The sequence below is a fragment of the Pyrgilauda ruficollis genome, unplaced genomic scaffold (genome assembly GCF_017590135.1).
Source record: "Pyrgilauda ruficollis isolate IOZ18807 unplaced genomic scaffold, ASM1759013v1 scaffold174, whole genome shotgun sequence".
Taxonomy (NCBI): domain Eukaryota; kingdom Metazoa; phylum Chordata; class Aves; order Passeriformes; family Passeridae; genus Pyrgilauda; species Pyrgilauda ruficollis.
Genome location: NW_024516320.1, coordinates 19,023 through 42,441, shown reverse-complemented (window position 1 = coordinate 42,441; position 23,419 = coordinate 19,023). Strand labels below are relative to the sequence as shown.

General features: G+C 36.1%; 1 protein-coding gene across 4 annotated transcripts in view; it reads right to left on the bottom strand.

Moving 5' to 3' along the window:
- The window catches only part of VPS13A (vacuolar protein sorting 13 homolog A), a 106,034-nt gene extending 82,875 nt beyond the window's left edge, over positions 1-23,159 (bottom strand). For all 4 annotated transcript variants that reach the window (XM_041464203.1, XM_041464204.1, XM_041464206.1 and 1 more), the window contains exons 1-17: positions 23,009-23,159; positions 14,536-14,579; positions 13,974-14,016; positions 12,998-13,093; positions 12,603-12,704; positions 11,819-11,928; positions 11,501-11,560; positions 10,475-10,534; positions 10,186-10,266; positions 9,698-9,755; positions 7,594-7,721; positions 7,271-7,377; positions 6,463-6,634; positions 6,043-6,105; positions 2,165-2,300; positions 1,540-1,634; positions 591-733 (exon numbers count right to left, since the gene is read on the bottom strand). In XM_041464203.1, coding sequence (XP_041320137.1) covers positions 591-733; positions 1,540-1,634; positions 2,165-2,300; positions 6,043-6,105; positions 6,463-6,634; positions 7,271-7,377; positions 7,594-7,721; positions 9,698-9,755; positions 10,186-10,266; positions 10,475-10,534; positions 11,501-11,560; positions 11,819-11,928; positions 12,603-12,704; positions 12,998-13,093; positions 13,974-14,016; positions 14,536-14,579; positions 23,009-23,108 — 1,598 coding nt within the window. In that variant the 5' untranslated portion in view covers positions 23,109-23,159. The remainder of the gene's footprint in view (positions 1-590; positions 734-1,539; positions 1,635-2,164; positions 2,301-6,042; positions 6,106-6,462; positions 6,635-7,270; positions 7,378-7,593; positions 7,722-9,697; positions 9,756-10,185; positions 10,267-10,474; positions 10,535-11,500; positions 11,561-11,818; positions 11,929-12,602; positions 12,705-12,997; positions 13,094-13,973; positions 14,017-14,535; positions 14,580-23,008) is intronic.
- Positions 23,160-23,419: the final 260 nt, after the last annotated feature.

The following is a 23,419-nucleotide window of genomic DNA, read 5'->3' as shown; positions in this document are numbered from 1 at the left end:
AATAGTATCTTAATATCATACATATATTATACATCTCAAAGTGAACAAGGTTTAAAACAGGAGGGTTATCTTCCCCCAGTATTTTTAAGTCACTACATTTGAAATAAAATTGAAATATTTCACTAGATGCTTTTCACCTCCTACTGTGAGAGCATAAAACAAATGAAAAATTATCACTTATGTATTTCTTCCACAAATCTAAAAGTGAACTGGGAACACAAGAACTTTTCAGTCATGTTAAATGCCCACAAACAAGTGGTTACAACACCACCTTGCTCAGGTTAAGTTTCAAAAGGAAACTTAACAGTCACTTTTCAAAGCAAGTAACAAGTAAGTAACTAGATTGTTTGCACATAACAATGACAAACTGAAGGAAAAAAAAAGGAGTATATCCATATTAGCACAAAAAGCTCTGGAGATGCAGAGAATTCAGTCATGGGAAGAGTATCGATGATTCATCCCTTAGACACAGAATGACTCCAAACTGCACAAGGAATGACACTTAAATATAATAACACAGTCTTAAAATGCCTACTAGTTATCATCATCATTTCATGATAGGCAAAACCAGTTTGATAGAGAAAGCTCACCTTATTGCTTGTGCACCTGGTCGTTGGGTAAATACTGTACTCAAGTCAGTTAATGCAAATTCTATTAGCTTAGGAGTTTGCTGGTTTTCTCTTATTGATATAGACATGCTTAATAAGTTCACAGAGAACTTCATGGCTTCATACTAGATATGCCAGAAAAAAAAACAACATAGGAGTATAAAATACATTAGTATCCATCTTCATACAGTTGATGAAGAGATGAAAGCTACAACTAAGTTTGAAACTACTGCTTTTGTGCATAGCTTGTATCATAGCTCATGTAAAAGTCTACAAACATGCAGGCTAAACTAAAGAGTAGAGTATCCTTACAAATATGAGTCTTTTATATCTTTACCAAATTTTGTGAAAAAGACCCTCTGATGCAGAAGTAGAAAGCAGTTCATCATATCATCCTTGGTATCTCACAGTAAGAAGATTTATCAGACTATTTCTGAATGGTTCAAAATGTTGCTCTTTCCCAGTACAATCATTGAATCATTTCTTTCTTTATATAATATATAATCACTTATTCTACCTCCTTTACTATCACTCCTATTTTAGATTACAGTGCATTTCTTGATCCTTTAGTAACACTCCCTAGTGCATTTTCTTAAAAAGCTTTTGAATATTTTAAGATAATATATGAATATACTTCAATATTTAAAGTATAATACACTACATCTATGATCTTATTCTTGTTAGAGAGAGCAAAAATTTATTCTTTCCTATTTCAGAATATCCAAAAGTAAGCTCTGTAACCACTACATTGAAACTGCATCTAAGGATGCAGAAAACTGACATGCAGTATCTTCATTAAAAGGTATCAGAACAGTATTCAAATATAGAGACAAAGCTTCAAGTAATTTAAAAGTGACTTGCTATCATCTTTATAGATCCTTGTTAGCAGATAAAGCTACTCGTTGTTACCACATAGTCAGCTATGACTTACTGATTTTGGAAGGGTTGGATCTCCAGCTGTTTCACTATATCCAATTGCTGCATAAAGTTTAGCCTTCTCTTCCTGTGTCATCAGCTGTTCAAGACCTGCCACATTTCATGAGGTTAGTTAAACTGAGTATAGATATCTGAAAAATGCAAATACTGTTATACACTTTCCTGTGCTTGGTAGCTGTACAATATCCAGTAGATACTGTCAACATTACTGTCATGAATTAGTAAAAGAAAATACCCTGGGGTTTAAAGCCAAGTCTTGCAAATCTAAAGCATGCTTTAAAACGCTCTTATAATTTTTTCCTTACCTATTCTATTTCCTATCTTGCTAACAACAGAAGCAGCCTTTGTGATTTACTTTCTGTGTTCCATAATCTTTACTAGGTGCCTCATATATCAAACATACATTGCATGAAATACACAAATTTTAAAATGAATGCAAGAATTGTTTACATTCCATTAACTTCTACTGTATTGAACACAGTTCAGAAGGAACTATGGAGAAGTTATACAATTGTATAACCTTTGATAACAAGTAACAACGTGATAACAAGTTCCACTGCTAGGTACCTAGAACCTAATAGATTCCTAGTAACAAAGAGAATACCAATAAATTATCATACTTGAACCCTTTACTTCTTGGTTTTGTTCATCCTTTTTTCCACCTGACCAGCTCCATATCCAGCTAAACCAGCCACCAGAATTTTCATCATCTTGTTTTACTCCTGGCCTGTAGATTTTCAATCCAGCCTTAGTTGCCTTAAATTTAAAAAATATTTAGGTAAGTAATTTTCTTCATGTTTTTTTATTCATTTTCCTAAGAAAAATATAGACCCAGAGCAGCTCTAACATATTAGAACATCATTAGACAAGCATTAAAAAGGCAAAATGTTTTTTATTTAGTTTTTCTTCTAGTCACTATTTCAAGTACACAGTGCATTACTGGACCAATTTTATTTTGCATAATAACAACTACCTTTACAAAAAAACAGAGCATGTAAAAGGTCAATAAACATTTCTCACAGAGCAGATTTTCTCTCCAGCTTTCACCATAAAAACCTGCAACATTATATACTATGGTTTTCTAAAGAATAATTTAAAATACATATGTAAGCAACTAAATAGCCATCACAGGCCAAATTTGACATCAACCCTGTATTTTTCATTTCAAGATGGATACCCAAAGCAATTTAAAAAGTATTTATTCTCACAATACAGTATTTACTCTAACTATTCCTGCATGTGATACATATAGGTAAAATAGTAAGGAAGCCCTCCCTCCTCCCACAGTCATTATTTCCACAACTAGTTGATGCCCTATCTGATGCCAGTGATGATTCCAATACTGGGTCCTCACAGCAAGTGTAGACTACATCCAAAATTGACCACTGAATGTTTGTCATGGGGATGGCAAACAAACATCAAGTGATCCAAGAGACAAATTTGTTCTCAAAACTATAGTGATCCACACAACTAATATGATTTCTTTGTGACTAATACAATCCAAAAATATACAATCAGTTGCAAATATTTAAAGATACTCTGGTGAAAGTGAGACAGGAATCCCTTCTCAGCATTCAAAACACAAATATCTCTGCAACACCACTAGGAAAAAACCCAGCTGACCATAAATCAGTACTCTGTAGGGACTTGTCACATCTACATACCTACTGGACAAAGGAAGGCAGGACTCACCACAAAAACGTAAAGGCTTCTGGATTTATACTATTGATTCACCTCAGAGAGATGATGCAGAATGTCAGCTTAACAACACAAAGCTACCAAAAGTTTGAACAAAGTCCTCAAAAGTCCTCTTCATAAAGGTTACCGTCTCATCAAGCAGATGTTACAAACTGAATGACCCAAAGTAAAAATGGACAGGCCTTAGATAAAAGGAGGTTAAATCTGTGAGATTACAGACTTCTGGGATACTGAGGGGTTGGTGCTGAAGGACAACTGCCACGGAGAAAAAGTGATGTTTAAAGCTATGATTCTTTCACAAGTCTGAGGCAGAAGCAGGCACCAGAGCTCAGGGAAAGAAAGACTGCAGACAGAAGTCACTTCTGCAAAGATGAAGAAAAAAACATCTGTGCAGTATAGGAACTACAAAAATTTGCCAAAGAATCTTCTTGAACTTTCCCTCTCCTCCATTTACAATGGTTAAGTAATCAATGCAGTCATAGACTTAAAGCTTAATCAGCAAGGCAACTATTTTGACTAAAATAGAGAACTACCCAAAAAGTGGGTGTAGCCAGGTAGGTCAGTCTCTTCTCTCAAGTAACAAGCAACTGAACATGCAGAAATTGCCTCAAGTGCTGCCAGGGAAGGTTTATACTGGCTGTTAGGAAAAGGGTCTTCAATGAAAGGGTTGCCAAGCAAAGCAGCAAGCTGCCCAGGGATGTGGTGGAGTCACTATCCCTGGAGGTATTTAAAAGGCACATAGATGTGGTACTCTGGAACATGGTTCACTGGTAGACCTAGCAATTTTCTGTTAATAGTTGACCTTGGTGATCTTCCAGGTCTTTTCCAACCTAAATGATTCCGTAACTCTATCCTGTGTTCTAACTGAAGTAAATCCTAGACGTCTGCCCTAGGTTGAAATGATAACATTTCTCAAGCTGATACAGAGACTTGATGCTTAGCTACTGAAGCTGAAGCTATTATTTGGTACTTCAAATACTCATGACAAAAAAGGAAAAGTGGTCTGAGGTTTGGAATATAAAGTTCTGGCTACAAAGCTGCCCGAAAATCAGCACTGTGATCACAAACGTGATTTCTGAGGAGCTTGATTTCAAGGTCTAGATAAAAGTAAGCCCTTGAAAGTCAACTCTGAGGTATGCTTTTAAGAAACAGAAAAGCTTTGCAAACAGCAGGATCATTTGCCTGGCTTTACTCAGCCTACATCTAATGGGTCCTCCTTTCAATACCTGGCAGACCTAAGGCTAACTGTCAGGATACCAAAGTAGTAGTAGATTTTTCTCTTCTAAATCCTTTGAATCTTTTTTCAAAGGTATGGCCTGATAACAACAAAACAAATACATCCTGACAGATAGATGGAGACAGAACACAACTTCAAATAACTGTGACCTGATTTCCAATACTATGAAATATATTCAGATAATCAGCCAGCACATCTTTCAAGATGTACTTCTAACATTTTTCAAATGCAAGACTTAAAGGCCGAACAACTGAAAATTCATTTTCTTGCAACCTACTTCTAAGTGTTACAGAATTGTATCTTAAAACTCAGGATCTGAAGGTAGTCAGAAATGCATATATGACATAACCTTTTGTAAGCAGCATAGTCACACTGGGGGAAGAAAGAACAAAACTAGACAGAAAATATCTCAGAATTTCCATCAACTTGCAAAAAGCTGAAGGAAAAAGATAAAACCAAGAGAAACTATGCACTACAAGATAAGACTATTCCAAAATCAAATGAGAACTAAACCAAAACCAAACCTTCCGCCACCCCTTGAAAAGCACTCCAGTTTGGACAAACTGAAGGGGAACAGTCATGAATGTTTCTTCTGGTTCTGTTAGAGCCTGGATAATGGTAACACAAGCATTCAAATGGGGGTGTACATACAGACAAATAGAAGGAAAAATCACATTTACAGATTCCTCTTCAGAGTTTTGGGTTTGAAGCACACTATCTGTGACTGGAGCAACTGCATTTATACAATATTTAATATACTTCACATACCAAAACAAAACAAAAAAAAAAAAGAAGATCAAACTGCTTTCAAGCACTGCCATAAGCAGTAACTGAGCTTTATAAAGTTTAATTATTAATTACTGTCTTCTTTCAGATTGTAAACTTCTTATTCTGCTTACTTTTAGGTGCCTTAATTATTAATGGAGAAAGATCACAGATTTCAGAAAAACTACAAATATTTCACTTCAGTGTCCTAGAAAGATGCTCAGACACTTTATGTAAAGCTAAGCAGCACATTAACCTAGGAAAACCAAGGCTAACAAATTAAGTATAACTACTCAAGTCACCTTATCTTGCCTAATTGCACTAATCTTCTTAAATATATTGCTGTACTCTGAGTAACATTTGCAAAGAGAACACTGCATCTCTTTTCAGACTCAACATACTACAGATGCACTCAATGTAACACAGTACCACGAAAAAAAGGAACAAACTAATAGTCTAGGCTGCTGTGAGGAGGGACAGCTTTGGGTGTAAGTGTTTCCAATTTAACTTTGGTCATCCTTTGGCCACATTTTCTAAAGCAGATCCTTCCCACCGGAAATAGAAAGGGATTTACCCCAAATCAGTCATTTTGAAGAAAGAGTACATGGAGTTACCTAATTTTTGTTTAATTACAAGCTGAAAAACTAACTGTGCTTTATAATAAAAAACCATGAACAAGGAAAATGGAAAGACTGTGTGATACACAATTCAATCACCAGGCTAAAAGGTGTCTGCCTAAAATCTCCACAACCTTATGTTTCAGTTATTCATAGACTCATTTAAATGATGCAATTTTACCTCAACTTCTGCTTGTTGCCTTGCTAAAGTGATGTTAAAAATATCCAAGGCCTTTTCAAATTCCTAGAAGAGAGATGAGACATTATTTTTGACAACTCAACAATTGTTACACTTCACAGCTCAGTTTTACAGGAAATAACAGCAATTCATGCAATCCAAGTTAATTCGCTCAATCTGAAAACTTAAACCTGGAAAACAACAGCACACCAGCTTAAGCTGTTTTTCTTGCAGTTACTAATTTAAAGATTTACCTCATGTATTTGTTAATACTACTAACAAAGAAAGGTAGTGACAAAGTTGCAAATATGGCCACTGAAAATTTTGTTTTAACTTAGAAGTGATTTAGGAACATTTTAACATTTAAGTTTGAACAAGTATCAAGATGAACAATATTTAAGGCTTCAACAGAAAACTACTAACCTCCAACAATTTTAAGATTTCTTCGCTAGGTTTTTTTGATGTTATCTTCGTTTTATACAACTCTTTATAGTTCTTCACTTGCTTCCTATGATGTGAAATATGTTCCCATGACCACATTTGGAGTTTAGGTTGAACATTTACTCCAAGGACACCATCAATAACATATTTCCACCTAAAAGCAAAGACAAATGTATAGCTTATCTTTCTTTTGGTATATTGAAAAGATTCCTAAGGCTTTGCAGACTCTCACTTAATACAAATTCAAGGTATTTGCCAAGAGTGAAATCCCCTGACTAACAGCATACTTCTGATCAGCTGAGAAACCTCAGAATTTTACTCTTTTTCCCTATACACAGTTGACAGATTGCTGTCAAATCTATGCATGCATGTGTGAGAATAATAAAAATATATTTTTAAGGAATCTTCTGAAAAGAAATCAAATCCTTGCCATCTGTGTTGCAATGGTTTGCCTGTTTTTACATAATAGTTATGTTCTTGTGGAGCTACCTAACATATAACAGGGAAGCTTTCACTTCAACAAATTTATGACAAAAAAATACTATCAGACTTAAGTTCCTGATAATGGTCTTTAAGAGTGCAATCACAGATTTTCAAATATTGTGTCCATAGCTTTGGTTTGAGGTCCTCATCAACTTCCTAAAATACTAACTTAAGAAAAAATAACAAAAACAAAAGACTTACTTTCAGAAGGAAATTAGTTCTAACCTCCTTAAGAAAGAAGCAATTCCTTGGTAATTATTTCAAGTTAAGAACTAACAAATTATTTTCAAAGTCTAAGGTTGCGTACCATATCTTGGCGTTGTTGTGCACTGGAACATCAGGTCTGTACTTCCTATATGGCAGATTTCGAGTCATCATATCAATAGACTCAAGAAGCTCCATAACACTGAAGTACTAGGCAAACAAATCCAAACTGAGCATTATTATCTTTCTGAGAACAACAGAACAACAGGTATCAACCTTCTATTTGAAGAGAAAATAAAAAAAAAACCCACAAGACTAAGTTAATAAATTCTGTATGTACATTATAAAATTTCAGACCACCTTTCTTATTCTTGCAAACTAACTTTTTTACAACCTTACATATAATTTCAGAAAAATAACTGGTACCTGTGGCTTATTGAATTCAACAGTTATATCCTGTAAGTTTACATCTAGATCTATTTTCGGTGACGAAAAGTCCACATCAGATCGAGGATTCATAAGGAGCTTGGCTTTAGCTGAAATTGGGCGGAATACTAAAAAATACAAGTTGATATAAAAAGTGCAATTAAATTATTTAAGACTGCATACATTATTTTCAGACTCAACTAACAAAAATACAGTTATAATATAAATATATATAATATAAAATTGTACATATACTTATCTAAAATTATGTCAGACTAATAGTTCTAGAATGCTAGACTTGAAAAACATGAACCGCACCAACATAACTTAAAATAGAATACAATATATACTCAATTTTCAGTTTCACTCTGGCAACATTTACCAAACAAATTTCTGCAGAGCACCACCATTAACTTTCCTGTACACTGAATTACACACAGATGTTTCAATAAACGGTTTACATTTGTAACAAATGGAATCTTATTTGGCTACGATACATTTATAGTACAAGACAGTTTCAAATATAGCATTTATTTCACTATAGGAACTCTTATTTCTTAAGATTTTTTTGTTGTGGTTGCTATTACGAATGCTTTACTCTTCGATAAATTATACTCACAACAATGGTTAAAACCAAACATTCCATGTTTCTAATTCCAAGCCCAAGAAAGCATGGAAAAAAATCAATATGCATTCTACATAAAAGTGAGGCACATCACAAGAAAAAACATTCAGAACAGAAATATTTTATCTGTTCCATAGTTTGGAAATATCAGGCTTTTGAAGCCATGTTTAGTTCAATATTTTCATCTGTTTCAGCCATTGATCCAACAGTAAGAATTTTTATATTATCTGAGTTCGCATAAATCATATTTTATTCAAATATGATTTCTTTCATCTCAGCAAAAATACTGATACATTACCTACATATCAAATACTCCAAATTCTCTGAAATCTTCATACTAGTGGAAACATGCATTTTTGCAAGAAGAAACCATGAAACTTTTAGTTACACCTCTACATGGTAGCATTTCAATTCATTTTCTCCCTGTTCATTTTTTTATGGTTCTTACACATAAGTATCATGTTTGTATTTACATGAAGTGATAAAATTAGACTTCATGCTTCTTACCTTCTTATCAAAGTTTTAGTCTTTTGAAGTCATGCCCCAAATGGGACCAAATTTTCACTTACCACAGTCACCAGCAAAGTCAGCATCTCTGATGGCACTGCTGAATTTTATGAGTGTAAATCTTGAATCCTAAGCTTTACATACACCTATTTTGAACTTACCACATAAAGACTTGAACAACTTATAATGTTCAATACTTGTTTTATTGCAAAAAGAATCAAATCCAGCAACCAAAAAAGATGGGTAAGGAATCAGAAGAAATTACTAGATAGTTCTCTGTCAGTCAACATAGAGACTCTTTTAGGGGAAGGTAGCAGCATAAAACTGACAATGCAGTTTTTAACCCTGGCTATAGTCAACTTTCCTGCTGGAAAACAAGCCACTTCCAAGGCCATTCAGACTTGTGAACAGTTTCTGAAGTTTATAATGATAAACACAAACCTTATATTTTCCATACAATGGAAAGCAAACTATCACCATTTTTGAGTGATGCCCATGTGATTTTCAAAATTAAGTAAGTAATACTCAAAGCAATATAACTTGCAATATTCCCACTAAAAAAAAAATAACGTTTCAAAGTTGTGTGAATACTATTTCCACCTCTCATGGAAAAAAGATACTTTGCATAAAGCAGGTGAACCCAAAAACATACTCAAACTAATCTGAATTCACCAAACAAAGTGCATGTGTTATTGCTAAACTTCTTAAATAAAGGAATTAATCAATAGATGTTAACAATGAGAATCTGTGTATGTGATTCCATTAGAATGATACATGACTCAAGACTCACCTTTATCAAGACTTTTTTTATATACCTAAACAATACAGTATTCACTGTCAGAAAGACAGTTACTCTTCCAGGCTTAAACTGCACTCCTTTGTAAGATTTTTGAGTAAAAGCCAAAGTGACAACCATTGAGATGCAGTAAAAATTACAATTAAAAATTAATATTACAATTAAATAACACTTACCAAAATCATAACCGTCTGGAATCACATTGTGGCTGGCAACTCCCTGTTTTAAGTTAACCTACACACGCAATGGAGTGAACAGTAAGTTGTGTTTCTATTTCCAGATAAAGTTTTTATAAAGTACAAAATGTTAGCATTTTTAAACAGTTCTCAGATAATCCCTCCAAGTAAAATTCAAAATACTCACCTATGTTTTTAAGAGAATGACATGTCTATATTTAGCTAATAAAAATCACTGAATAGTGGTAAAATGACCATCAATTGTCTGAATTCTGTTACTGGCACCAGACAGTTTTTTAACTTTCTCAGATAAGCATTATACTTTCATCATATAAAACCCTTAACATATACTGGTTTTCTCCTAAAAACACTTTTTAGTTACAAACAATTCCCCAGGACATGGACATAAAAAGAAGCAGGCCTGAATGTGAAGCATGTTCTCTGCTTCCCAGTTTCAACTAAAAGACTAGATAGATACACTATCTTACCAATGATTCATCCCAGCCACCATGGTAGAACATCTCTGATTTCACATTCCAATAAGCAAAAAGGTTATCCAGTCGCACAAGCTGAAAATACAACAGAACATATGCATTAGTATCCACAAATTTTAAATTAATTTGGATTTCACAAAGTCTGGATGAATAAAAATATTCAGAATGTTACTTCTGCTATAGAGCCTACACAGTTACATGTTTTCTTAATCTTACTTTCTGAAACTCTAATGCAGCTTGTTTTATTAGCAATTCTTCCTTTAGCAGGCAATCTATACTGTACCTTGTGGAACAACTTCGCAGTTTCATCATGTAAACATGGATTCCAATTCTTATCTGAGGTCTGAAATGAGAATTAAACAAAAATACTCCAGTATCTATAATTCACCAACATGTTATCACTGAAACAAACTACAAAAAAAATCATAATAACAGTTACATCATCATAATTAAATGCCATGGAAAATAATGGAATACAATCTTCTGATTTTAAATGATTAATGCATTACTTTAAGTGAAAGCTTGAAAAGGCTACTTCCTCCAAAAATATGTACATGTATGTACACTGATAGGCTGCACACAAGAACCAAAGATACTCTTAAGATTCTGCTTTCAGTATTGTAAACAGTTTTCCTTTACACCAATAATATTTTTGGGCAGGCTCTTTGGACAGAGATAAGTAAGGGACTGAATTAATTTATAATTCTGAAAGCAATCAATTTTAGTTTGAGTCTAAAGAAGACCCTTTCATGTGCTAGGAACAAGCATTCACAAAACCACTATTTCATTCAAGAAAGAAACATTTACTTAGGACATATGTTCTTTATGACTAGCAGTTAGCAAAAACTACTGAATCAGAGCAACTCAGCACAATCAACATACTTATCCTACTACATAGTCTTCCAGAAAAAAAATTTCACACCATCTTGTGATTACTACTCTAAGCACCTGAAAGTGCAGTTCACAGATCCAAAAAAAAAAAAAAAAAAAATTAGCTCCAGTCGAAAAAGAGTTGTCATCTTTTTCTTTCTTTCTTTTTCCATTTTTTTTTTTACTTTCCCACCATTCCCTGTTATCAGGCAGTAACTCCCTTTCTTGGACCTCCAGTCAGTTTCAGTAAAATATTCAGAATGAACAGCCCAAATCTAGCAAAGTGTATTGGAAACCACAGCATTGTGCATTGCTGATGATTACAAGTGTATTTTCCATTAGACAGTATGTTACCAGAAACACAACATACAAAAGCACAACTTCACCTATCGGTTTGTATTAACATGTCTTTCAGATAAAAGGTGAGAAATAAAATTACCTGCAAACTTAGATTCTGAAGTGAAATCCCAAATGACAAGGGGTTATCACGATTTGTGATCTAACACAAAACAGGAAAAGACAAAAAAATAATTATTTCATACTCTATAAGCATATATTTCGCTAAGAATTTAAGTATCTCTACATTTTGGTCCAAGATTTTTTTCAGTTTGTTTGGGGTTTTTTATCAAACTAATAAAATTCCACAACTTTACTAGTATTCTCTCAACGTGAAAAGCAACTAGAAGAAATCAGACAGGTTCCCAATTTCATGTTACAGTGCACAACCCCTTATGCTAAGATATACAAAAGTACTTACATCATCTTCATAGCGAATATGGATGTTGGAAATTTTCAGCTGAAGATTTTTGATGACCTGAGTAACTAGCTTTTCTACAAAAGTGTCTTGCTTCTCTTCTTTTACTTTATCTATGTTAAGGGAAAACAATTTAATATTTTGTTTACACTCCAATATTTTTTAAAATTAGACAAAATAATAACACAATAGATTTAGCATGGTAAGTGCTTGACTTTTCTATTACATTTTACTCCAGTTGTATAGAAACATGCTTTGTATAATCTACAACATTTACATTCTCAGATTAGAGGGTTTCCTAGCTTTACTACCTGCAGAGTGAAGAATCAGACAGTTCAAAAGTATGACCAGCACCCACCAATACTCTAGGGGAACAAATCATACTTCTTGGAAGTACCAGAAGTGGAATTTAAAGATAAGCATTTGCATGTAATGAAGAACAGATTGAAACAAACCTTTAAAAAGCTGTATTGGTAAAAATGCTTTGACACTAGAAACAAACTGTTTCTTAAGAAAGAGGAAAGAAAATGCCAGGTGACATATGATACAAAAAGCAGTATTTCAGAAGCCCAATTTATATCAGATCACATCAACGCTCAAACCTTTTTATTTTCAGAATGCTGGTTCTGCAATACTGATGGCAATTATACCTAAAAAACTGTAACTATTAGGTTTTTAAGTAACAAGGAAAAAACAAGAATCTGAACACAGTGACAAAGTCTGCATCTTTCTGGATTAAAGTATAGGAAGAAGCAGCATCACCTTCATTAGCTTTTCTCACCCGTACCTCGGTCAGCTACCTTCTGCTTTGCTTCTTCTATTCTCTGCAGCTCCCTTTGTCTTGCTTCCAAGAGCTGCCTGGCTTCTTTTTCAGCATCATATTTTATGCCTAAACACATAATGTAAAAATGTATAATAACAAAAAGTCTTATATGTTTTTTTAAAGATACTATTTCAAAAGCTGTAATTTTTACATCTGTATAACAGTTAGACATAACAGTTACATAGCAAAAATATTAGATGATGAAATGTAAATTACTGAAAGACTTCCACTCCATTATTTAACTGTAATTGCTAAAAGTATCTATTAAGAATAAAGCTCATGAAAACAGTATCAACCCATTCCAGATAATTTTGAAACCCCACCAATTCATAGTCACTTCTTCCTATACATTAACTTACTGGCTGTGGGCACAATAAGCAAATAAACTCCTTCAAGGACCGCCTCAACAGGCTGAGTATAAAGGTTTTGCCATGGAATCTGTAGGTTAAGTTGACCTATAAACACAAAAGAAAATGGTTGAAGCATACAATTAAATAGTTGACTGAAAAAGAAATGCAAAGATAATTTATATTAAACACAAAATCTCTTAACAATTATTATACTGGATAGAAATTACGCCAGTGCACCTGAGGCAAAAGATGCCTCAGTTGGGTTGTATTTTCTTACACAATACACAAACAACATGAGATGTTTTTCCACGAGTAGAACTGTCAAGTCTACAGCCTTTCCTTATTTCCTCAAATTACATTCCTCCTTCTTAACAGCAACATCTTCCTCCTTGAAAATCCACTGCAGAACCCTCAGAAACAAGAAAAGTACATGGGCAGCTCACACATCATCACTCAGCTAAATACTAGGTTTTGTGAGCAGGATCATGAGGTTACAGTGCCTCCCAAGTGTAAATTTTTATAAAATACTGCATCAGTCACAGAAAACACATGATGTCAGGGTCAATTTAAAGGAAGCATAATGGCTTTAGACTTACTTTACTTTATGAAACCACTTTTACAAGACAACTTGCAACAAGAAAACTTTTTGTTTTAGCAAAAACAAGGAAGGAGATGAAAAGGCAAGTCAAAGGTAAAAATCAGTTATGGAGTTTTGTTAACACAAGGAACGAGATCCAGTCCTGCCCAATTGCTCATCTTTGTTGTGTTGGGCTATTTTCTCACTAATACTGAGGTGATTAAACAAGGAGCTTATTGAAAGGAGCTTCCTCTAAGTTTCTTTTCGGAAGAGACAACTTCAGAGTGCACAAACCATACAAATCACTGAACACATGAAATTACTTGCTTAGGATGCCTAAAGTCACTTGCAAGGAAAGGCAGTACTTTTAGAAACTCCTGCACGTGTACAAGATAAAATGCAACTTACCAATATGTCCTGCTTTAACTTTAAATGGCACATCCAACTGACTCTGAAAGAAAGAGGTTTAGAAAATTTAAGCTCAATTCAGCAATATGTGAAATATTCCAATGCAGGAAAAGGTATCATGTAACCTCAACAAACTTACCTGTCAACCACAGGAAAAAAAAATCAGTATAATGGATAAGCAAGCATTTGGTTACCAATTTAGACTGTTATGCTATGTTAGGCTGAATACATTCCCAAAAAACAAAGTTCTAGCTTCATGGGCTACAGCATAAAAAGGTCTTTTAGTATTGCTCTTGACCTAAGCACATTCTTTTAGAAATTGCTGAGAGTTCTCTTAGGGGGGAAAAATGCATACACTTTGCCCTTTAAATTTAATCTCAAATTAATCAGATAATCTCTATAGGTGCAGAGAAAGCAAGTCAGTAAGCTTCCACTTCAAAAAAACATGTGTCTTAAAATAAGAACCAAAAAATGCACGTTAAACCCATGAAGCTTGTTGAACACATAAAACATAGCTCAGGAATCATTTTTGCAAGTAGTATTGTTATTTTCACTAGCTTACCAGTGCATTTTCTTTTATTTCCAGATTTTTCAGTGCTACAGCTCCTAAAAGAAAATAAGCCAACAAGAAAAACTGGAATAAGCAAAGTGGTACACTCTGCAAGTCCCAAAGTCTGAATCAGTGTGTTACAGAAGCCTAGAAGATAAGGGGCCTAATATATGTCTCGAACACCAATGGAGGACAACAGTGGAGTCAACCAAGATTAGTCGTTAAGAACATGCCATGAGAAAGAATGGGATGAGCCAGGAGAGGGTGGCCATACAGACGTAAGCCAGAACTCTTCTTGGACAAAGGTCTATGTTCTGGCTCCTGAAATAGAGCATAAGCAAAGGAATGAGGTCAAGAAGTAGGCACAGACTGTCAACCTAAGGTCAATCCAGCATGAAGGGATCAAGACCTCCAGAGACCCGCAAAGACCTCTGACCCATTCCCAGAAAGGTCTAGAAGAACAAACTGCAGAAGATAGCTCATTTGCACAGTAAACAAGCAAATTATCTCCATGGCACAGAAATCTTAACTGTATAAAGGTACCCAGACTCAAACCTGGACACACGTGTGCCCCAGGGCCCTGGACATTCCATCAGCTGCACTGACACTGGAGTCAGGACTGCCACTGTTCCTTCCTTTCTTTCTCTGTACCGCACTTTAATCTCTGTGTGTCTCTCTCTTCTCTCTTTCATCCATTCCTTATCCAAGACTTAGCATCATGTGTTTATACCGTAAGGGACTAATTTACAACAATTTCCAGCGTGTGTGTAATTTACTAACAATAATACGCTGTGTGTATAATTTACTAACAAAACTTTTTAAGTTTTTACAGACACACTGACTTTTGTTGTTCCTTTTTGACCACGGGTACTTACAAATTTTGGGTGCTCCCTTCCCCTTCACAGTGGGGCACCCCAGTGGTCCATGACCTATGGTTCCGAAAACTTCTGTGGAAGAGATCCACAGCCTACATGTCAAATATCCATGAAAGAAGATTAAGACCATGAAAGATGATTAATCATTCCACAAAGTCATATCTGAGATTGTCTCATGGAGCGTGCATGTCCATGAAAATAATCTAAAATTACTCGAAGTGAAGACGCTGGAAATCCCTGTCTCAATTTTGTAACAACCCATTTTGAAATTAAAAGTTAGCTTCTTTTTCCTCAACCATCTGTTTCCTATCCTTGTAGAAATCTAGAAGCAGTAAATGTGAGTGGAATTTTAGCCCTCAAAAGATCTTATTCTTGCCAGTTTTATTTATAGGCCTACAAAAATTCACAGGAAGTATTTCAGTAATCTAATTTTTAGGGATAGAAATGTAGTATACTGTGAACAAAGAAAATCTAAATTGCAAGATCACTTTTACAATATACTTCACATCAAACACTTGCCATAACAAGAGGAATACTGGGACCAGAAAACTCGTAACTTAAACATGCACACAGTCCAATGCAATGCCTTCTGCAAAATCTACAAGAGGAATGGAGCTTCTGTGATGGTTACTTTCAAACTAGCTGTATAGCATTAACACATGCACATGGAATAGACATCTAATACATCTGAGCAGGGACATAAATGAGATTCCAGAAACCAGAAGCAGATTACAGGCCTGGAAAGGAATACAACTTGAGGTTGCAAATGAAGACTGAATTGACACAAAATGCTTTTCTTTCAGGATGCATGTTAGAAATAACAAAAGGTATGGGGAAATGGGAGTCCAATGGCAAGAATATGCTTGCAGTTATACAGCGCTACTGGCAATCAACAACTATTCAAAGTACCACAAATCTTGGGAAATTGGATCCAAAAAGTGTACACACTAGAAGAGTTGGCTCAAGTTGTTGAACTGATATGGAAGAGCTGATCAGGTAAACTAATCCATCCATCTCATAGCACTCACAAAATACTATGAAGTTTTTAATGTTTTAATTTATTCAGCAAATATTTATGCAGCAAATTATAATAATTTTCCAGTAGAAGTGTATACATCTGATGTGCTAACATCAGCCTCTCTAGAGAAATACTACATGCAGAAGGATGTTTTTTGACAGCTGCTGCTGTTAAGCCTTAAAATACACACACATTGACAGGAACAACAGAAAAGGGGAAAAAAAAAAAAAAAAGCAAAGAGAGCATTTCCAAAAGTAGTCTGTAACTAGGGCTCTAGGAACCAGAGCTACATAGTCTCGTAGGCAATAACAAGGTGATAGTTTTATATACCACTGGTTCAATTCCATTCTACATTTACTCCCTGATAAAGCCTTCTTTGCAGAGGCCACTTTAACACTAAAAAACCCAGTTCACTTCTTCAAGAAGATATCACTAAATACATTTTAAATGTATTAATGGCAAGTAATTCTAATGGTATCCAGAGCAAAGGTTCAGGTTTGTAACCAAGTTACCAGGCATGAGGTGCAACTTCTGCAGGTCAGTTGAGTCATGTTAAAAACATTCACAAGGAAACTGTAAGACTACGTGACACATGAAGCAGTTTAACTGGGTTGAGTTTCTTCACTTTCACTGATGGCTATGTAAACATTCCCTCTCATTAATCAAGAGTCTGACACATGCCACAATTCTGCAGAGGTACAGTAACTCAAGCTACAGTAATTTGGCAGCCCGGATGTTTCCAAAAACAAAGTACTGCAAAGTGAGTAAGGATTATCTTAAAGATTTACAAACAATGTTTTGTGATTTCTATTTCTATTTCTAGAACTATTTCTCATTTTACTTGAGCACATTGTAACACCAAAAAATAAACAGAGAATCAATAATATTTCAAACAGGAAGCTTCTGAAATTTCCACATTAAATGCTGGGATTTGGAAGCGAGGTACATAATTCTTCACTGTTTTTGCTTATGATTTTACAATTTTAAAAAATCACTTATGATTTTATAATCAAAAAGTTTGATGTTTTAGTTAAGAATCACTAGAAGAAATACACATTTAGTAGAACCCCAGGCATCTGAATTTTAGTATAAAATTACTGAAACGTTCACTAAAATACAACAATTTACTTAGAAAAACCTTGTTATGGTCTGATCACAGCAAATGGACCATCAAAGCATACAGAAGTCTATTAAAGAGCCACTACGTTTTGTGTATTGATGTAACCTTTCTTTTTCCTATATTTGAGAGAGAGCCCAAGACACTGACTAAACACTCCTGCAGTAAACAGGAAATATTTCCAAAGCCACCACACTTGCAAAGCTTGCAACAACTCTGATGCTCAGAATTTGAAATGTAGTTACTGACCATGCCAATATTCTCTTTCATTATCAAAATTTAGTCTCTACCACATGTAGCCATTTTCCTTGCAATGAAATGTAGATCTAAGTGCAACTACATTGAATCCTGACCACTCTGTTGGGGATTGGAGGCAAAAAACCAGAAGTCCCCCACAAACAGAAGGAGGAAAACCAGGGAATAAACCCTAGTTACAGAATGTAAAACAGTTAGTGAATTAGCCTTGAATTACTGACAGTAGATTTAATTGCAAAAATCAGAAAACACATCAATATTTGATTGTCAGTTTTGCTGATGGTTGGTTGGGTTTTTTTGGCAGAGCTGGTGTCCCTCTCTTGGGAGTAGCTAAATGTTTTGATGTCAGAAGTGCATCCAATGCATGATTAAAAATTACCCAACTAAGCAACCTTAGAAACTGTATGTACAAGTAGTTGGAGCTGTATAAATACCTCGGGTTAAACATGCAGGCTATCAGCCAAAACAATAATAAAAGCCAGAACAGTTATAAATATCTACAGCAAAGTCTAGAATTTATTTAGGCTACATTATAAAGCAAATTTTTTAATTTACTGATCCATGGACAATGTGAATAATTCAACAAAATAAAACAGCTGTCAAAATTCTAGAAAAATAGCTTTATCATTTTAATTTTAGATACTCAAAATAACTTCATTAATTTAAATGCATGAACCAACATCTACCACCAAGGATTCAGATTGCAAAAAGAGATCTAGAAAACTATTTCACCAAAGAGGCCTAACAGAAATTTTGCTATGGTTGTAAACAAAAGATAAAGGGGGAAAGAAAATTAATCTACATAAAAATCCTGTAGATTTTACCTAATTAATCACTCTCTGCTGTCTTGTAAATAAAAGGGCAGGGGAAGGAAAGCAGACAAGAGAGAGATGAAAGATCAGAAAATGCAAATACCTTAGCTAGTATCTGGATCAGTATCTAACACTCCTGTTCAAATATTTTAACAAAATTTCTGCTTTTTTCCAACAGCATTGTCAGCTTGTGAACACCTCTGATCACTTAACACAAACAGCTGCTTTTGCTAGTCACTTCCCACTTGTGTTTGTGCTGTTAATTATTTCTGTTTAAGCATACCCTCTAGAGACAAGCTGTAAGCCTTTGAGGATCAGTGTCTGCCAAATACCTCATCTATTGACATCTATTGTAAAATGGATGCAAAAGACAGTAAAAACTACTAGACATTATGTATCCCTGAAGTGAATTCAAATTACTACTATGTAAGGGGAGGGAAGGAGGTTGCACCTGCTATACCTAGACAAGGCAAAGTAAACAAAAGTAGTCATCTTTCACTATAATAACAGTTGTAGCCAAAAAAAAAAAAAAAAGGGTTTGTGTGCTCACAAACATGCCAATTATCTGCCTATATCATCTTACTAGCATAGCTACCCCAAAAAGAGACACCAGCTACTCAAATAATAAGTTGTGTTAAGTAAGACACGCTTGAGACATTAGCTAATAAGCAAGTGCGCCAAGTCAATCAAGATTTAAGCTTTTTAAAGGGCAGTACAGAGGGTCTGACCAAAACACTGAAAAATTTAGACATAGTCAAAAGAAAATAATAGCATCATAAAACAATTGTTTGGTCTCTCAATACTGGAAACGTCACTAGCATTTCACTTCTTGTCAAAGATAACTGCATACATCTCACATTGCTGCAAGCATCTTTTCAAGCTTAGACCAGGCTTAGAGCATTCAAAAACATCTAAATCACCTAAATACTTATCTAACCTGTTTATCTAAGCCAAGTACTTGCACACTTGTTCACATAGTTCAATGAAACTATCTTTCTTAGTGAACACCAAAAAAAAAAAAAAAAAGAGGTTTAAAAACACTGCCCTTCCCAGTATCAGCCATCCAATAGCTTTCTCTGATGGCTGCCTAACATAGTAGTCTTTTACCTTGCTTCATATTAATGGAGTTCCTTAGGCATACGATTTTCTCCCTTTACACTTTTTTCTGAGCCTTGGCTTTTTCACATTTTTGAATGTGGCTCTACACATTCAAATTACCTTTTATACCTGTGTAGGTTGAGCTACCTTAAACTTTCTGCACTGCTTTTTATCTTTCAGGTCATTCAGTTCTTGCAACATTCTCAGCCACTAATGTTTTCACATACCACATCTTTTTTTCAATATTGAGATAGTCTATATTTTTACCCTTCAACCTGACGGTTTTTTAACAAGAAAAGAAATAAAATCATTACCGTAATTATTAATGTGTTCATGTATTTTCTGGAGCAGTGTCATTAAACAACTTTACTACACAGATTGAATAAGGAATAGCTTTAATAGTGCATGATGAATTCTCTCATTCATCAAAACCAAGGTTAATATTAAGCATAATCATTAAAAAGTCATTAATAAAGCTCTGAATTTACAGAGGCTGAAACTATGTAAAATTGGGTTTTATACATAGATTCAGTCTATGAACAGGTTACTAGCCTTAATTTAAACAGGCTAGCTATAAAAAACTAGGCCACAATTTGCCCCCTACAGCCTTTTAATATAAACCCTGGTTTTTAATATAAACTCTGGTTTTTAATCATTCAGAGGCAACAAAATACATGCCTTTTAAAAATTAAGATTATATATATATATATATATATAGATAGATAGATAGATAGATAGATATAGATATATAACTTGTGCAATGCTCTAGCATCCAAAAAGCAGTGGTGACTTATTACAGGGGAAAAAAAAATCCAAACAACCCTTTTTTTTTTTTCTTTTAATTTGACGCATTTAGGACAATTTAACTTCAATAGTACATGAATTATGTAAAATTTAGCAATCTTATCAAGACACACAAAGACAAACACTAAGAAAACACATAGCTGTAATGGAAATGCTTTCAGAGCACAAAGACAAGCATGAAAAGCTATTAAATTTACACAAAATATGAAGGCAAAAATAGTACTTGTTTTAAAAATATCTTAATTACAAAATTTTAGTAATTAGCAAGCTAAAAAAATTATCCATAGACTTTAGATATATTGTGAGTGTAGGGATCTGCTAATCAATGATGCACTCCATATACATGTATTCTGCTTTTTCTACTGCTGGTACTAATAGTAGTACCTGCCTTTTACATAGCAGAATGCAATTTCTAAGACCTTTGAGATATTTGAAATAAAATAAATATTGCAGATGTACAGATCATTAAACACAATTTAAGTGAAAAAAAAAGCATCATGTGGTAGACCAGGAAAAAAATAAAATTCTACAGGTGATGCTTCACCAATACACACAGCAGTTCTGAGCCTCTTAGAGCAAGAGCACTAAGAGATAGCTCCATATATCAGTATACACTATAAACAAATTAACAGGCTATGTAAAGAAAAAATAATTTCATTCTAATACACAAGCACAGGAGAAGTGAGAAATTTAGTTTAAATAAAATACACTAAACCCCCAAAAATATGAGACCTTCTTGAAGATGAAATAATGAAAAGGAAAATTAAGTTCCACAGACATGGAGAAATATGACAGTTGAATATTAAAACTTCAAAGTAAAATTGAGAGGGTTTTTTTTAGTTTTTGTTTGGGTTGGATTGTTTGGTTTGTTTTTTTTTTAGTTTTTTTAAATTGAGACAATGTGCATCTAATCTGTTAATAGGTGTTTCACAGAGGCATAAGCTGCTATGACTAACCATCAGCAACCTAGAGAGCTGGGAAAAAGAAGCTTTTACTTTTTTTGCAATGTACATGCATTGCCCAAAATATTTACAATGTTCCATATTTTTCATTAAATATCCTGTCTTCATGGAACAGAAAGAAGAAACTATGGTAACTTCAGAACACAAATCAAGCAATTAGCTTGACACAGTTGTGCTGAAAGATGCAATTAGTCAAACCTTTCAAATAAGGCTCACCTAATCAGTAAGAGATACGCAATATTAAGCCTTACTGCTACAGATTAAGGACTAATACATTGTCTCTAGAAGTTACATGTGCTGTTGCTGTGTTAAGACTCCTTATAGAGACTGAACTTTACAAAGATGCTACGAACGCCTTGACTAACTGAAGGAAAATAACTGCTGAGACAAAACTGAATAAGGACGCCATTTCAGAAAACAAGTATGAAAACAAAAATGTCCATGATGCAAAAAGCTCCAGAAGAAGCTTACAAAATCTGGTTAATGCATATAAGTGCCTAGGAATGAAATCGCAGGTAGGCAAATACCTCGAGGATGCTTCACACCTACCATTTGAATGCACCTGTAAAAAAACCCTGAACGTGTGTATTTGCTTTTGCTGATGCTGCAGACACCTGGGATGCACATTCAAAACTGAGCCAGCACTGATCACTGCACATGCATCCGTTCATGGTCTGTGTCTGACAGACCTTTGGTGATGTTTTCTTGTAGGTACCTTAAAGCGGACCTCAGGAGTGCACATTCAAACCGAACACTTTACTGCCTTCAGAACTGGCATGTTCATTTAATTCTACAGACCACTGCTTACCTTGCCTAGTACAGCTAGGCACCGCCTTCGCAAACACCAAAGGCAGTATCTACTCCTGGTTCTTTAAGGCTAAAAATAACAAGTATTCCAGACCTACAGATGACAGTGCCAAGAAGAACGGGATGTCACCGCCGTTCGCGGAGAGGCCCCCACAAGCACTAAAACCCTTGGCGTTTATGCACGGTTTATTTCCGGGCGTGGAAAACGCCCGTAAACCGGTTCAGTTTCGCATTCCCAGAATCAGGTCAGGCTCCCGCCTCCAAGCTGCCTGCCTGCCCACCAATTCCCAAACTTTCCGCGAGCACCAGAGACACCACGACCAGCCAAGGTCCGTCCCCATTTAGAAGACAGCACGGACGGCTCCATATGGAAAAACGAAACAGAATCGGCAGTTCATGCGCCTCCAGCACTTCGTTCGGTTTCTCTTGCCCCCGTTCTGCAGCTCCTCCCGCTCCGCCGCCGCCCCCCGCTGCCGCAGCCGGCTGCTCCGCCGACACCACCTCCCCAGCCCGCCCCGCCTGACCGCCCCCGCGGCTATTTTTAAGCGGCCGGGCAGGTGGAGAGGCGGCAGAGTTGTCGGGTGGGCCGGCAGCTTGGCCTGGCCCAGCAGCGCCCAGGGGACGCCGCCCCGGCCTCCTCCCTTGCGCGGGCGGCAGGGCGAGCCCGGCCGGGCAGGAAAGCACGCGGCGGCATGAGGGCAGGCAGGCGGCTCCCCCGCGGCGCGCCAGGCCCGTACCTCCCCAGATGCCCAGCTTCAACTGGGAGCTGTCCAGGTTCACCACGTAGTCGCCAAGGAAACGGTTCAGGACATCCACGACCAGGGACTCAAACACCATCCTGCCCGCCGGCCGCCGCCGCCGCCCGGCCGCAGCGCCGCCCCCGCCGGTCCGCCCCGCCCCGCGGCTCGAGGGGGCGGTGCAGCGGTGCCCGCGCCCCGCCCTCTGCGGGAGCGGCGAGGAAGGGGCGGGGCTTGTCGGAGGCTACGGCAGCCGGTGGGGGCTGCGCGGCTCCGCCGGCCTCGGGCCTTTCCGGAGTCGCTCCGTACGCACGCTAGCTGCCCGCTCTAGTAAAGGTACGAGTTATCACAGAATGCGTCAGGGGACAGAACGCGTCACAGGGGATCATCTGGTCCAGTCTCCCTGCTCAA